Here is a 15,607-nt window from a genome sequence, read left to right as displayed (position 1 = left end):
TTAATAATTCAATGAGGTGATGCTTATTAATTAGAGATGATTTTAACATTTTGAAAAAACTCACAATGATGTTTTTTGACTGAAAACAAACCCTGCTGAACACTGAGGGAGGACAGCACTGGCACCCAGCACAGACAGCTTTGAATTCCTATGTTCAATAATTGTGAGCTCCAAGCAAAGTGCCTCAGGGACCAAGCATTCACCCATTCCTGCTGCCACTCCTCTTGTTCTGCTGTTTTCTTCTGGTGCAGGCATTACAGTGCACACCCAAGGTGCCCAGCTGGGGTCAAGTGGCCTGAAGCAAGGACCCCCCTCCTTTCTGTCCTTTTCCGTCTCACTGCACAAATGGAAAATAACAAAAAATAAAAATAAATCAGTCCTTAGTTTCCCTTCTTTGGTCTGGCTTATCCTCCCCCAGGAAGGGGGTGGGTGTATGCTCTTATTCCCTCAAGCCACTCAGGCCCCCACAGTGTCTCTTTGGGCAGAAGATCTGTCTGGGCTATTGCCAGCATAGACCAGGAGCCCTGCAGCAGACAAGGCTGCCCTTGGGCTACTGAAATCCATCACCTGGTTTGCACCAGCTAGACAGCCCCAGAGTCCTTGGTTGCTCCTCACAGGACATTCCTTCCAGCCCTGTCTTGCCCTCCTGTTGTTTAAATGAGACTTTTACAGCAACTAGTAACAATGCAGAATGATTCCATTCTTCAGTGAGTGAATGCTACAGCCCTGATGAAATATTTTGTGGCCTTTTGTAAAGTGCCAGTGTAGCTCTCTTTACTGAATTAATATATTTATAATAAGAAGAACTTCTCAGTGGACTAGATTAATCTGTCATCGTGCCATCTGAGCCCACAGCCATGGCTCCTGGGGTGTGTCCCTGCTCCCCTTGTCTTGGGGCTGGCTTCCAGCTGCTGTGGGTGGGACAGAGACAGGGCAGGAGGAGCAGCAGAATCTGAGAGCAAAATTGCTGTTAAAATCCTTACCTCTGTTGGAGGCTTTGCTATACACTAACTGCTGAGACTCCCTGTGGATGGAGTTCCTCTGCATGTCCAAGTCCTTCCTTCAAACACCTGTCATCACAGATTTGTTTCTGCTGCTGTGCAGAGCCCCACGCTATGGCACGTGTTACAGGCCAGTGGCTCAGGCCAGTGACAGAAACCCAGGTCCACTCCCTCTGGTAGCAATAAACGGGAAAACCTGAAAGCAAATCACCATGTCTGAGAAGCTTCATGTCCCCTGTACATATTCCTGCCCCCTGGGCCAGCTGCAGCATGGTTTTTACTGGTGGAGTGCTGGAGAGGCTGTGTGCCCACCACGCCAAGCAGAGGAGGGGCTACAGTAAGACAAGCCAAAAGTCAGCAATGAAACAGCAGCGCAGCAATGCTGGCTCCTAAGGAGAGACTGAAGATGCCCTTTGATGCCTCCCACAAGCAGGTAACTCCCCTCAGCCCCGTGGCTCACAGGTCCGTGTTGGCCGTCGGGAGGTTTCTGCTGGAGCTGCTGGCCTGGGAGGCAGGTCCCTTCCTGCACCTGGTCTGTTCCAGCCACGCCTCGCGGCAGGACACGGCCCTGGCTGGCAGCGCCTGGCCCCGAGCCTGTGGCACCTTCTGGCAGATGCAGAGCAGGGAGCGGAGCTCCGTGCGGAAGCTCTCGTTCAGCCAGCAGTAGATGAAGGGGTTGTAGCAGGTGCTGCTCATGGCAAACCAGTGCAGGGCGAAATAGAGCGAGTTCTTTGTCTTGATGCCCAGACTGGAGATGAGCACCACGTAGCAGTTCAGGGGGAACCAGCAGACTGCAAAGACCACCACCACCAGCATCAGCATCTTGATGCTCTTCTTCTTGTTCCTGTGGTGGGTGACATACTGCTGCGTGGTGATGTCCCCGATGGCATTGCGGAGCCACAGCTTCTTGGCCAGACGCGTATAGGTGATGGTGATGATCAGCAGAGGCAGGAGGTAAAGAAGGAGAAAGGTAGACAGGTCCAGATACTTCCAGACCAGCTCTGCGGGCTCGGGGAAATCAGGGAGGCACAGACTCCGGACAGTGGCTTCCCTTGAAAACAACAAATACAGATTTGGCATGTGGCCACTGCTGTCCCATGGGTGCTGCTGGCTCAAACCACAGTGGGGGTCTCACACTGCCCACAGCCACCTGCTCAGAGGTGCAGTGAGGACAGAGGGAGGACACAGAGACATCCCTCTGGCATGTCTCTCTCAGGCTGGACCTGCAGCCCCTGCCCTCCATGGGAGCACTCACCCTGCTGTGTCCCCCAGCAGCCAGGAGCCCCTGCCCTGCCATCCCCACCAGCACAGGATCTCTGCAGCAAGTGGCCAAAGCTGCTCTGGAGGGAAGGGCTGGAGGTTGTGAGAAAGCTTCACAGGCCTGACCAACCCACCTCCCTTCCCTTCCCCACCCACCATTCCCTTGCCATCAGCTCCTACAACCTTCCTGCTACCTCTTAAAACTGGTGGGATGATTAGTGACTCGGCTCCAGTTGAACCACTGACAATTAAGTAACAAAAGAACCGAGTGTAACCATACACAACAGCTCATTTTAACAACTTATACCTGTCCCATCCCGAGTGTGTTCTCACTGCCTGGCCAGCAGTGGCTCTCATCCCATCACCCTTCACTGCACTGAGTGTCCCCTCCACACCCTGCAGCTGGTGACTGGAAGTGATGGAATTCACTTCCAGTGGATGCTTCCTCCTTTTCTTTCCTTTTCCCTTTATTTTTCTTTCTCTTATTCCATTTTATTCTTCTCTCTTCATCCCTTGTCCTTGGTTCTCTTCTATTCAGCACAGATTTTAGCCCCCCATCAAGCTTCACTATTCATTTCAGTATTGATTAATATCTTTAATATCCTGTTTTCAACTGCTGGAGCTGCCTTTTGTGCCACAAATAAGAGATTGCTAAGAACAGGCAGCTGGAGCAGGAGATGAGGTCAGAGGAGGGTCAATGGGTCCACCGAGTGCAGAGGACCCAGAGATGCCGCTCAAGAGGGGAACTGACGCAGAAGAGAAAATCATCTTTTTCGAACTGCAGTCTTGACTTTTCCTCCCCTGGATCTGGGGGACCTCACCACTGGCACAGAGGACTCGCCAAAGAGGATCTGGCAGGACATGGTTTTGGTGAATTCTGATATGATCAGGGACTCAGGTGACTGCTGTGTAGTGCAGCCAGAGATGGATGCTGCTGGAGCCCCTGCTTCCCATTCCAGAACCCTAACCAGTCCCTGGCAGGAATCCCAGGAGCCCTGGCCCTGCAGGAGCTATTACAAGCAATATTACAACAGTGATTTTTTTTTTTTTCAATGGAAGGCAGGGACAGGAATAGCATGTCCTGGAAGTCCTTATATCGCTGAGCTGCCTCGTGCCAACACAGGGCTCAGTTTCCTCTGGCCATGCCAAAGGATGAGCAGAGACAGGTGCCCCGAAACAGATCGTAGGTTTCGTTCATTCATGAGCAATTTGTTCCCTAATCCCCAAGCACAGCTGCAGAGCAACACAAGCACAGAGTAACCCTGCCCTGTGTTTACAGTCTGGACAGTTGGAGGTATGACATCCCCTGGCTATCTCAGGCACATCAGGCACAAGCACAGGCAGGGGAGGGCTGTGAGGCCCCCATCACACTTCCAGCTGGTGCAGCCCCACGTACACCAAAAGCACAAACAGCCTATGCAGGCACTCACACTCTCCTGCCTCACCAACAGGAGGGATCTGGCTGGGCTGCAGGAAATTAGATTTGTCCTTTATACAGAAGGTCAATGCCTACAACAGAAGTCTCATTCCTGCTGCCTGTCACAGTGTCTCCTTGCCCCACTCCCTGGGATGCTGATCTCAGCCTGAAAATACAGGTCATGGTAAGATTATCCCCTTGGCCTCGAGGCTGGCATTCCTGCGAAGGGCAGCACCAGCAGCGTGACACCCGCCACAAAAATCCCACTTGGGTACTGTTACGGACTGTTTTCTAGACAAGAGAGGTCACAGCAATGCCACAGGCTGGTGGGGACAGGAGGGACAGAACAGGTTGGGTACCACAGAGGAAAGGACTGCAAGGACAAAGAACCCCAGAGTTTGGGTTTTGTATTTCTCCCTGGCAGAGGGTGACAGCAGAGACAAGTGCGATTGCTGGGCCTTTTGTGGGGAGATAAGCTTCTGCTTTCAATTTTTTTCTTTTTCTTTCCCTCTACATCAGAACCTTTTCCTTTTTTCTGGTATTTCAGTCCTCATGTGGATGTGAAACTCCACTTCATCAGCTGTCATTGTGTTCAGCCAAGGAAAGGGTTCCTTTTCCTGAGAGGAGGCACCATGGTACACCAGGAGAGCTCCAGCTCCTGCCAAAGCACTGGTCCCTCACTGGGTCCCTCCTAGCTCCACAGTTGTCCCCCCACAGCCCTGTTTCATGAAGAAGGGGGTGGGGGCTCCTCTTTGTTTGTCTCATTAGTGTAACATTGTGCAGAGGAACCTCATGCTTCAGGGAAGGTAGGTCCTGCTTTGTAAATCCACATGGGTGAAATACAGGGAAGTCACAACCTGAGACTCAGTGTATGAAATCCTGGGGAAGAGGGATCAGTAGCCCTGCTGACAAACCAGGGTGGTCTCCTGCTCCCTGCAGAGCCTCGGTGGTGTCAGCACAGGTATTCCCAACAGGAGGTTTCTTTTCTTTCTTTTTGAAACTGCAGTTTGACTCTCTCTGTCTCCTCCCTTCCTGAGCGAGTTGGATGGGCTTGGTCTTGCTGGGTCTGAGGAACCGAGCAGGCAAAAGGAGGGAAGTGGAAAGTCCCTCAGGAGAAAATTACCTTCTTGGGACAGAGGCTCTCATGGCAATGCCATGGCACCGGAGGAGGTGTGTGTTGCCAACAGCTGTGCCCCAGCCAGGCTGTGCCTGGGACTGCCCCAGCACATGGCTGGGAGTGGGACCCAGAGCCTCATCTGGGCACGCAGGAGGTGGTGAGAGGAAACTCCAGACAGCAGCCCAGGCAGCTCTTCCACAGCCCCAGCCTCTGCTGTGGGAATTGGGATGTCACCCACACCCCAACTCCCTCTCATTCCAGATCTCCCCTCCCCATGCCTGGGACACTCCGGTGCCCTCCCTGCTGAGCGAGTGGCACTGCACAAGGGCTGACAGGCCTCCAACACTCACTGGGGAGAAACACTCACCTGTAGTTGTACTGGAAAAGCTTTTGATAGACAGCATGGGGCAGGGAGAAACAGGTTGCCATCAGCCAGATAACAGAGATGCTGAGAGCTCCCTTTGTCAGGGACATCCTCTGCTTCAGCGGGTTCAGGATGACCTACAACAGAGACTCCAGCATGATTCTTGTCCCACGGGAAGCAAAGGCCCTCACAGCTCATGAGGGGAGTGGGCAGTTTGTGACATAATCTAACACAGCTAATGATAGGAAAATGACAGCCATGATTAGGAAAATGTCCTATTCATTAGGATGACCTGGAAAATGGCAAACATTGAACTTCTCAGTCTGCTCAGAGAAGCTTTCAAACTTTATCCTCAATTTTGTTATGTGAGAACCATTTTCCTTAAGCTGGAGGTTACATTAGGTCAAGGAAAAAAAAAAAAAAAAAAGAAGGTATCTACCCAAGTGTCTTCACTCAAGGGTATGTTTTTTATTCTGTATGAACTATATAAGAAATGTCTCTTGTTTCAGCTGGGCCTGTGAAACTGAGCTTTTCTCCCCTCTGCTGAGGCAGAAATTCACCTTTCACAAAATTTTCTTTGTTAGATCTTTAAGCAGATAAAATCTGATAGTCTGGAACTTACTTAGTATTTGACAACAGCACAGGAAAGGGGAGTGATTGCTAGGGACAAGCACATGGCCTGGGCTGTCCTTGCTGCCCTGCACTGGACACACAGCCAGCATTTGACATGGCCATGGACAGACACGAGTCACAGTTCAAGTCTCCTGTCAGAGCCTTGCAAGGAAGAGAGGGTGGGCAGTGTCACCTGGTGCCTGTCGAGAGCGATGGCCGTCAGGGTCAGCGTGGAGACGTGGAGGGAGCAGTACTGCACAAAGCGGCTGATGTGACACATGGCCTTCCCAAAAATCCATGTGCTGTTCACAAACCGGACCTGATGGGAAACAACAGCTCATCAGCCAGAAAATCTGGTGAAAAAAAATCCATGGGGATTTGCTTTGTTTTCTAACAAGTCCCTCAGCTGGAACCTGAGCTGGCTCAGGGGTTCTGGCTGGTTGGGCAGCTTCACCTGAAACTCATAGAAAGATCAGCTAACCTGGTCTCTGAAACACCTTTATAGAAGAGTTTATAGGGTCAAACCCCACTGATTATGAAGTGGTGATGCCACAGCCCTCCTGGCCTGTTCTACAGACATTGCTTGTGAACAGTGGTAGAAACTTTTTATAACGCTAACAACTGTACTTGGAAAAAGTGGACCAAGGTTTGATATCAACCCCACTGTCAGATTTGGAGAGCTTCCATTGAAGCCTTTATCCAGCTGGCATCTCTGAAAAGCTTGACTACTTTCTTCCAGTCACCCATTGTGACTGGCATTCAGACTGTTCTGACCCACTAAGGGACTCTCTAGTGCTCTCCTGCATGCACTTTAAAAGCACTTGCTCTCATTCCCCAGGAAACACTTGCTGGGGTTTGGTAGCACACATTGTGGTAGACTTTGGAGTTTCTAGGAGTTACAGAGTCTAACAGAGAGCACACAGGTTGCTGAACGATGCTTTACTTCCCTGGCAGTTATCAGTTAGAACTGGTGGTGTTGGGTTCCCACCTCAGCCCTAGGAGAGAGTGCATGGAAAGCCTGTGACCACCAGGCAGAGTTCTGGTGGGTGGGAGACTGTCCTGGTTGAAGGGACAGCAAGACCAGCTACTTACCAAGGTGAAAGGTGTGTTGAGCAGTGTGATCATGATGTCTGACACCGCCAGGTTGACGATGAAGAGGCTGGTGGCTGAGTGCATCCTCTTGTTCTTCAGCACCACGTGGCACACCAGCATGTTCCCAAAGAGAGACATGACAATGATGACTGAGTACGCCACGATTAGGAGCGCTTTCACTGTTGGTTTCTGGGATTCTGGCTCATATTTAGCCAGCTCAGCAAATTTCTCCCACTCGACAATGCGGCTCTCTGTCCAGTTGAAGATGGTCCTGTTAGTCGCGTGGTAGATGGACATGAGTTTGTCCAGGGAAGAGTAATGGTCAAACTCCTCAAGAAACCCCATCACCTGCGACCTGTATGGCTGAAGCAGTGTGTGAGGCATGGCAGGTCAACGCTGGTCTTCCCTGTTGGGGAGCAGCTCCAATGGTGTGGCAGGAAGGGCTCCACACACTCTCACATAGCAAGAGCAAGAAGTTCACAGGTGAGCTCTGGGCTCAAGCAGGCTGCCTGTCCATCCTGTGCTGCTGTCACAGGAATTTCTTCCCAATGCAGAAGCCTTCACCTTCCACTCTAAACAAATCCAAACAAGTGTCTCCAGCAACGATCTGAATACTGAATAGAAACCAACACTTCACTTCCTAGATCAGACAGGTCTGTATGTGACAGTGCATACATTACAGCATAATTACACCCCTGTTCCCTGCACACTCCAACAAGGAGAAACCAGACTCCCCACCCTCACCCCCATCCCTAACCTTACCCTTACCCTCCCTCACTCACCTTGCACTGCCCGAACATTTTTGATCCCGACGGTGCCGGTCCCAAGGGGCAGCAGCGGCTCCTCCGGCTCCCGGGCAGGAGGCACCGCAACACACCCCACACACCCCACACACCCCACACACCCCACACACCCCACACCCCACACACCCCACACACCCCACACACCCCACACACCCCACACACCCCACACACCCCGCACCGCACACCCCACACACCCCACACACCCCACACACCCCGTACCACACACCCCACACACCCCACACACCCCGTACCAAACACCCCACACACCCCGTACCACACACACCCCACACACCCCACACACCCCACACACCCCGTACCACACACCCCACACACCCCACACACCCCGTACCAAACACCCCACACACCCCACACTGCACACCCCGCACCGCACACCCCACACACCCCACACACCCCACACTGCACACTTCGCACCGCACACCCCGCACACCCCGCACCGAGCGCACACTCTGCACTCACCGCCGCACGCCTTCCGCACCGCACACACCCCTCAGACCCCGCACACCTCGCACACCGCTCTCAGCCCTGGCACCCCGCGCACTCTCCGCGCTGCACCGCACACCTCTCTCACCGCACACCCCTGTCACTCCCCTGTCACTCCCCTGTCACTCCCCTGTCACACCTCACCGCGCACCTCTCTCTCACCGCGCATCCCGCGCATCCCTCTCACCCCTCTCACCCCTCTCACCCCTCTCACCCCTCTCACCCCTCCCACCCCTCCCACCCCTCTCACCCCTCTCACCCTCTCACCCCTCTCATCCCTCTCACCCCTCCCACCCCTCTCACCCCTCTCACCCCTCTCACCCCTCCCACCCCTCCCACCCCTCTCACCCCCTCACCCCTCGCACCCCTCCCACCCCTCTCACCCCTCTCACCCTCTCACCCCTCTCATCCCTCTCACCCCTCCCACCCCTCCCACCCCTCTCACCCTCTCACCCCTCTCACCCCTCTCACCCCTCTCACCCCTCTCACCCCTCCCACCCCTCTCACCCCTCTCACCCCCTCACCCCTCGCACCCCTCTCACCCCTCTCACCCCTCTCACCCCTCTCACCCCTCTCACCCCTCTCACCCCTCTCACCGCGCACCCCCGGCTCTCCCGCACGTGCAGCCGCGGGGGCGGAGCCGCCGCTCGGGGCGGGGCTGCTCCATTCACAAGCGGCCGGCCCGGCAGTCCTTACCGGGGGTTACCGGTACCGGGGTTATCGGTGCCGGGGGTTACCGGTACCGGGGGTTACCGGTACCGGGGGTTACCGGTGCCGGGGTTACCGGTACCGGGGTTACCGGTACCGGGGGTTACCGGTGCCGGGGTTACCGGTACCGGGGTTACCGATGCCGGGGATTATCGGTACCGGGGGTTATCGGTGCCGGGGGCTATCGGTGCCGGGGTTACCGGTACCGGGGTTACCGGTGCCGGGGTTACCGGTGCAGGGGTTAGCGGTGCCGGGGTTACCGGTGCAGGGGGTTACCGGTACCGGGGTTAGCGGTGCCGGGGTTACCGGTGCCGGGGTTACCGATACCGGGGTTATCGGTGCCGGGGTTACCGGTGCCGGGGTTATCGGTACAGGGGGTTACCGGTACCGGGGGTTACCGGTGCCGGGGGTTACCGGTGCCGGGGTTACCGGTGCCGGGGGTTACCGGTGCCGGGGTTATCGGTACCGGGGGTTACCGGTACCGGGGTTATCGGTACCGGGGTTACCGGTACCGGGGGTTACCGGTGCTCCCTGTGCTCACACGCAGCCGCCGCCGAGGCTGCTCCCGCGGGACCCGCGGGGCTGATGCGGGGCCGGGGCGAGGGCAGCGCCCACCAGAGCGGAGCATCCGTGCTTGCAGGGTCCCCGGCAGAGCCTTACGGGAAAAGGGAAAGCCGTCCTCGCAAACCTCCCCCGGCCCGGATCTTTGCGGAAAGGCTCCTGCTGCAGTTTCAGCGCTTGTTTTTTGATAAGTGTTTTTCTCACAGCTGGGTCCCTCTTGACAGATGCTGACGTAGAAGACAGTTTAGGTTTCAAAGACTTTAGGTAACATATTTTTAAACTAGATATTATCATCTTTCTCATTTTGCATTCCATATGTGTCACTTATTCCATATACATATATATAGAAAGAGTTTTTTTCCTGTCCATTTCCAGTCACCTGCATTGATCTCCTTCCCCTGCCCATGGCTCTGCCTCTCTATGTCCATGCTGTGGCCAGGCAGCAAGGAATAAGGCAGGGGAGTAGCTACAGGATGGGGAACACATGGGAGGCCATGGGTCATGGGATGTGGGTCTTGCCAGACTCCAAATTCTGCTTCTGAGTGAAAAGTTCCCATGCTGACATGTGGAGCCAAGAATCCACTTTCATTGTCAGTCCAATGTAGCTGTTCAATGAACAGCTATGGTCCTCCTGTGTATTCCAATGATAATAACACTTCTATCTTCCAGATTATCTAATTTTTCCTGATTCCACTTAATAACACATTTAAAAATGTTGTTCATAGCACCCTGATGTCTATCCTGGTCCTGGCATTGTAACCTTTATCAGGGCATATATACCATGATGACAGGTTAAACATTAGATTTTTCCTAGTTTGGGGGTTATTTGCTATGGAATAAACTGGGCATCACAGCCTTGCACTATGTCAGCCATAGGCTCTTTGAGAGACTAATGAAGATATTCTTGGCAAATAGTAGAAAAATATTCCAGATGAAGACAGGAATTCCTTCTGCAGGAGGAAAGATTTGTATATTTGGTGTACATTCCCAAGGAACTGGTTCTTTGCTCAGAATTTTGTATTTATGGATTCACAGGTCTAAGAGATGAATCAGTTCCTGACTGTGGCAGAACTCCAGTTGCTTCAGCAGAAGCAGAATGAGCTTTGCATTTTCTCTCTGGAGTTTCTTGCCAGAGGGCTACAGAAAGACACACTGGATGTTTATTACAACTATAGCAAGATGATCTGGGAGAATTCTGCTATTTTTTGGTCCCCCTGAAGCCATTCTTACTGTAGCTGTGAGATTCTTGTGCATCCAAAGAGCCGTTTCATTATCCTCCCATGCTGTTCTTGCTGGCATACATCATCACTGGCTTTAGAGCTGCAAGCTCAGAAAAGGAGTGCTATGAGATTAGTGCAATCATATTTCCAGCAAAATCCCAGGCATGTTAGCTTTCTCCAGGTGCAAATTATCCAACTACGGGTATGTACTAGAACCTCCTGAAACACTCAGCCCCTCACTGGTTAAGGAATTAAGATTTGACCCCTTACACAGCAATAATCCCAACCAGCCTCTCCTGCTCTCAGACCCCTGATGGATCTGCTGATCCCATGTGTTCCATGTCATTAGACAAGTCTCTGATTGATGCCTGTCTGGTTTTTATCTATTTAACACTTCAGGAGCAGGAATGGTTGTGTTGTGCAATAAAATAGTTCGAGATTTGTCCCTGTCCTTGAGCAAAATTCCAGTTACCTGTCTGTCTCTGAGGAGACCCTGCATGCTGGATGTACTAAAGGTATTCTGTGTCTTTCCTTCTTGTGTCTTACTCTTAAATGTCAGAAGGTCTCTGTTTCCTGCAAGGCTGGCTCCTCTCTGGACAGAAGAATTAATATGAGTGCAGATACACAGGCACCAGAGGCTTTGGAACTGAGGAGCTGCAGAACTCCTCCTTTTGCCCTCAGACAATGGTGTCTGTTAGATTTTGGGGCACCAAAAGTATAGCTGAGTCCCTGAATTATTAATTACCAAGCTTTACATTGCTGTGCTACTAATGTGCACAGCCCAGACATGTGTTACAACCCAGCTCGGGTTTGCCCAAGGTGGCAGCAGGGTGAGAGCTCCCTGAGTGTTTCTGGAACCTCCCTCCCAGCTGAGCTTTCAGCAGCCCCACAGAGGCTTTGAGATTCCTCTCACCTGGCATGGACACACCAGATTTCTAAACAATGGAGGTAGCACATCTAAAACAGAAACTGCAACCAAATTTTAAATTCATCCTCCAACTTAAATCAAATAAAAATTCAGGTGGCAGGAACTGGGAAGTGCAAATAGTCCTCCATGATAACCAAAGCTCAGTTTCCTCAGGGTCAGAGTATGATCTGGAATTAGTTGCCACTGACATGGGAACAGTGCTTTCATGTGCATTATATCAGGCCAGAGCCTGCTGTTATCATATGCTCTGACTGGCTCTGAGATTCAGCACAGGCAAGTGGGTGGAAGGGCACATTGTACAAAATGGGCTTCAAAAGGAGAAATAAGAAAAGAGCAACAATGCCATAGCAATTGATGTCCTGTGAATAGTTACAGACTTTATTATTCAAAATACAAATGGCAACTACATAATAGCTGCTAATAATACAACTTCAGGGTAGTTGGAAAAGAAAAGCTGTATAATGGATTTGATAGTCCTTGAGGTTCAGCTGTAAGGTTTGGGTGATAGAACAAAGAGAACTACCATTTTAACAATCTATTACAGTACACCACTGTAACTGTGCCCCCTCTCCACTCTGATGGGCTTTGTCTAGTGACCCACTGGAGCTGGATCTTCAGACTTCTTTTTCTTTTTCTCTTTCTTGGAAAAGAGTCATACAGAATGACTGACAGCACATCCAGTTCCTGTCTGATTGCTGGCCTCCTGATTTTCAACGGGATGTGAGACCCTAGCAGGTGACGTTAACAGCCAGCTCCTACATGTGCTGTCCTACCAGCTCTGAGTGCTCCAGCCTGGCCATGGCTTGGGCCATCAAAGTCTGCCCTTTTGTTTGGTGCAGCCCATCTGTGTGGGAATTCAACCCATCAATGTTCATTGTCCTTTGCTGGGGTGAACTCTCAGATTCAGAAGCCTCTGAGCCTTGAACACTCCTTACTGTGTGTTTTCTTTTTAGGAGGTTCTTCTCCCCCCTCTGTGTGGTAGTCAAGACAGAAAAACAAACAAACAAAACCCAAAAAATCCTGTTTTCCTCAATAGAAAACTCTTTGCTAATGAAGGGGGTCTTGGCAAAGAGTGGAAGGGGTAAGTCACTTTCTGTGTGTTATTGGGGAGGTTAATTCCTTCACCCCTGCCTGCAGCTCATTCTGCGGGGGCTTCTTTGAGTCCTCCTGCACAGGTACAGGAACAGTGAGCAAGGACATCCCCACATTCAGGCACTGAGCTCACAAAGAGCCTTCTCATCTTTGATGAACAGTTCAAAACTCGTACACCTCTCACATTGTGTAAACTCAGCCCTTCTGCAAGCACATCGCTGGTTTGAGGCCAGAGAGCTGCAGCTCTGCAAGCAGGACTTTGTCAGAGGAGCTCCCCTTCAGAGGTGTTTGGAGTAGAGGCCAGCAGCTGACAGACACTGCACAGACCCTGGCACAAGCTCAGGAGAGAGGTGGATATGTTTGACAAGGTGAGGAAGACTCAGGCAGCACCCTCCCCTGTGCTGTACATTCCCTGGCTTTTAAGAAATGCCATCCTGGAATGGCTCATTATCTCTGTTCTCTTCCAAGATCCAATTAATTTAAAGCATGATAGGTTTGCTGGGTTCACTCACACACCAAAGGAAGGGAAGAATGAAGATAGGACATCAAAAGTATTGGTACAATATGCATTTACTTCAAAACTCTGTCCCTTGTGTAGCTCTGATCAAAGGAAGAGATGTGACAAAGGCTGAAGTTGCCTGAGCTATCAAGAGAAGTCATGCAGAGGCTGACGGCAGCTGTAGCATCCTGCTGAGTTTTATGTGGGGACAAGTCACCAGCAGGGCCCTGATTCAGGGACCTCACTGTGTGGCAAATGTCTGTGGGTGGCTGTTGAGGGTTGTGTCAGCTCAGAAAGCCCCTGAGCTGTGGAGCTCTGGTGAAAGCTCACTCCCTCAGCTGGAAGGATCCCTCATGGATTCTGGGAAGGATCCCCCAGGATCTATGTGTTTGCCCAGTTTCTGGGTTTGGGAGGAATGTTTCAGCCACCAGCAGCACTGGTGACAGGTACCTTGCTGTGTCACCCCTGGCCAGGGGTTCAGCTCTGCCACACAGCCCAGGGCAGCCAGGACTCAGGAGAAGCTTGGCCAGAGGACAGAGGATGCTGAGGCTCTGCCAGATTCCTGATCAGCAGAACAACCACAGGCACCAGCAGCTGCCTGTGATGAGCACAGGGGATGGGGGCAGGAGCCTCTGTGAGGCTGAGCTGCAGGGTCCCAGCAGCGTGCCAAAAGTCCACCACTCTGGGTTTGCAAACGCATGGAAGCAGGAGCACAAACAGCCAGGAAAGGAGGGGAGGTTCTGAGAGACACTTGTGCTGAAGCATTTAAAAGTTAATTTTCAGCTCATTCAGTCAAAAGAGGTTATGAAATTACAGCAATAAAATCTGAAGAGCATAATCCAAATGGCACTTTCCTGGGAGGTCTAAAGGGCTCAAACACAAAAGTACTGATTATTGTGCTTTTAAATTATAAGTTAAACTACTTTGCCACCAAGGGAACAAAAAATGGCCAGTAGGGCATCCTTTCTGAATGGGGGCTCCAGGGGCAATCTTGGTTATTTTACATCCAAATTCCCTTCCAAGCAGTCTGAAAAAAAGGATTAATACACACTGGAGAAATGTGATTTACTGGAGCATGCAGACACATGCGTGGCAGAGAAATAACCCCCTTGCTGGAAGGAGGCACTGTGCATAAAGAGGACCTCTCAACACAACCCCTTTGGATCCCTATGAGGATTTCCACTGGTTTCCCCCGCAAAAGCTCTTGAAGAAACTGATCTGGGTGGGACGGTGGGCATGGAGCAGCTTTGATGATGGACAGACCTGGCAGAGGGTGGTTGGCTGCTGCTCTGCCTGCACTGGATACACAGATGGCTGTGGGACAGTTTCAGGGAACTGCAACAAAGAGGAACAGCTGGACAGGTTTAGAATGAAAAGGGCATTTCTCACTGCTGTGCAAAACTGGAGAGTCCTGGGATTGTTCAGGCACGTCCCTATGCAGCCCCACATTGCCCCTCTGCCTCTGGAGCAGCCAGGCAGCACTGGGGTGACTCACCAAAATCTAGCACTGGAAAAAACTAGAGCCTCAAAAGCTCAGTGTCAGGAGCTAACAAGAGCACTGAGGAGTGAGCTCTGGCCCCAGGATCAAGCAGCACAAAGATTTCCAGGCCCACTTGGAGACTTACATTTCTGTAACAACTGTGGACAAGGCAGTAATTTTCCATTTCTTTACTTACTGGTGCAGAATTCTAAACAACCCAGGCAAGAAATCAACACACAAACCACCCAGACAGCATATGGCTGCAGAACACTGCCAGCCAGCATTCTCTGCTCCCAGCTGCAATTATCCAGCAAAACACATTACCTGGGCCAGCTTTGGCTGGTTTAGCTGCAGAATTTTGAATAACTTAAATGGAAACAGGCCCATAGGGTGAAGTCAAGGCCCATCAATGTGCACTGCTGGGTAAAGTCAGGGCAGGTTTTTCCTCTTCACAACAGTAATACACTACTTCTATCAAAAGCTTTTGTACTTAAATCCTCTGGAACTATGTGGAATAAGTTTAGGAATCAACAAAACCAGAAAAGAATACCTTAAGGTATATGTCTTTCTCTTGTCAGTTCCCTTGGTTTCTAGCCACCAGCATCACTTGGCCCTTGGCCACTGGAACCTCTCCTGCAGCAAAGAGACCAGGCAAGCAGTGATGGGTGGGCATCTGCTGGGAGCCAGCCCAGCTCAAGGGAAAAACATGCCATTTTATTGAACCTGAAGATTAAGTTTTCAGACAAACAAACAAACAGACACAAAAACAACTAAGCTACTATTAGAGAGCTCAGCTAATAAAGCCTCCCAGGCTGTCACACTGGCAGTGAGGTCACATCTCAGCCCCCCAGCTGGTGCTGGACAGCAGCTGCTTGCTGCAGCCCAGTTACTGCCCTTTGGGTTTGGGTTCTGCAGGGGCTGGGCACCTCCCCAGCCGTGGTGGGCAATATTC

General features: G+C 51.6%; 1 protein-coding gene and 1 long non-coding RNA gene across 10 annotated transcripts; one reads left to right on the top strand and one right to left on the bottom strand.

Moving 5' to 3' along the window:
* Window positions 1-9,680, bottom strand: LOC111928609 (G protein-coupled receptor 83-like). 9 transcript variants are annotated; one of them, XR_015276256.1, is made up of 7 exons: window positions 8,764-9,680; window positions 6,864-7,435; window positions 5,965-6,090; window positions 5,163-5,296; window positions 1,462-2,052; window positions 984-1,197; window positions 1-337 (listed from the first exon to the last, which is right to left on the bottom strand). XR_015276256.1 is itself a non-coding variant. In XM_086850253.1 (5 exons), the coding sequence occupies exons 2-5, from the start codon at window positions 7,245-7,247 to the stop codon at window positions 1,458-1,460; spliced, it is 1,239 nt and encodes a 412-aa protein (XP_086706379.1). In that variant the 5' UTR covers window positions 7,248-7,477; window positions 8,764-8,872; the 3' UTR covers window positions 1,108-1,457. The 9 variants fall into 9 exon arrangements, 1 of the variants encoding a protein (XP_086706379.1); XR_015276254.1 differs by having other exon boundaries at window positions 6,864-7,477; window positions 8,864-8,899; XR_015276251.1 differs by having other exon boundaries at window positions 6,864-7,477; window positions 8,755-8,877.
* LOC111928610 (uncharacterized) lies at window positions 8,788-14,013 on the top strand. Its single transcript, XR_015276258.1, has 7 exons — window positions 8,788-8,999; window positions 9,121-9,700; window positions 10,472-10,858; window positions 11,056-11,171; window positions 12,237-12,319; window positions 12,538-12,665; window positions 12,876-14,013. It is a non-coding gene; the product is annotated as an uncharacterized LOC111928610 (long non-coding RNA).
* Window positions 14,014-15,607: the final 1,594 nt, after the last annotated feature.

The sequence above is a fragment of the Cyanistes caeruleus genome, chromosome 14, assembly GCF_971803275.1.
Source record: "Cyanistes caeruleus chromosome 14, bCyaCae1.hap1.1, whole genome shotgun sequence".
Taxonomy (NCBI): domain Eukaryota; kingdom Metazoa; phylum Chordata; class Aves; order Passeriformes; family Paridae; genus Cyanistes; species Cyanistes caeruleus.
Note: the sequence above shows the minus strand (reverse complement) of the source record. Positions and strands in the feature narration are given on the sequence as shown.

Coding starts and splice junctions, on each gene's coding strand:
- LOC111928609 (XM_086850253.1), bottom strand. CDS start 7,247: ATGCCTCACACACTGCTTCAGCCATACAGGTCGCAGGTGATGGGGTTT. Junction 6,091..6,863: donor TCAACACACCTTTCACCTTG/GTAAGTAGCTGG, acceptor GTTTCCCATCAG/GTCCGGTTTGTGAACAGCAC. Junction 2,053..5,162: donor CTTTTCCAGTACAACTACAG/GTGAGTGTTTCT, acceptor GTTGTTTTCAAG/GGAAGCCACTGTCCGGAGTC.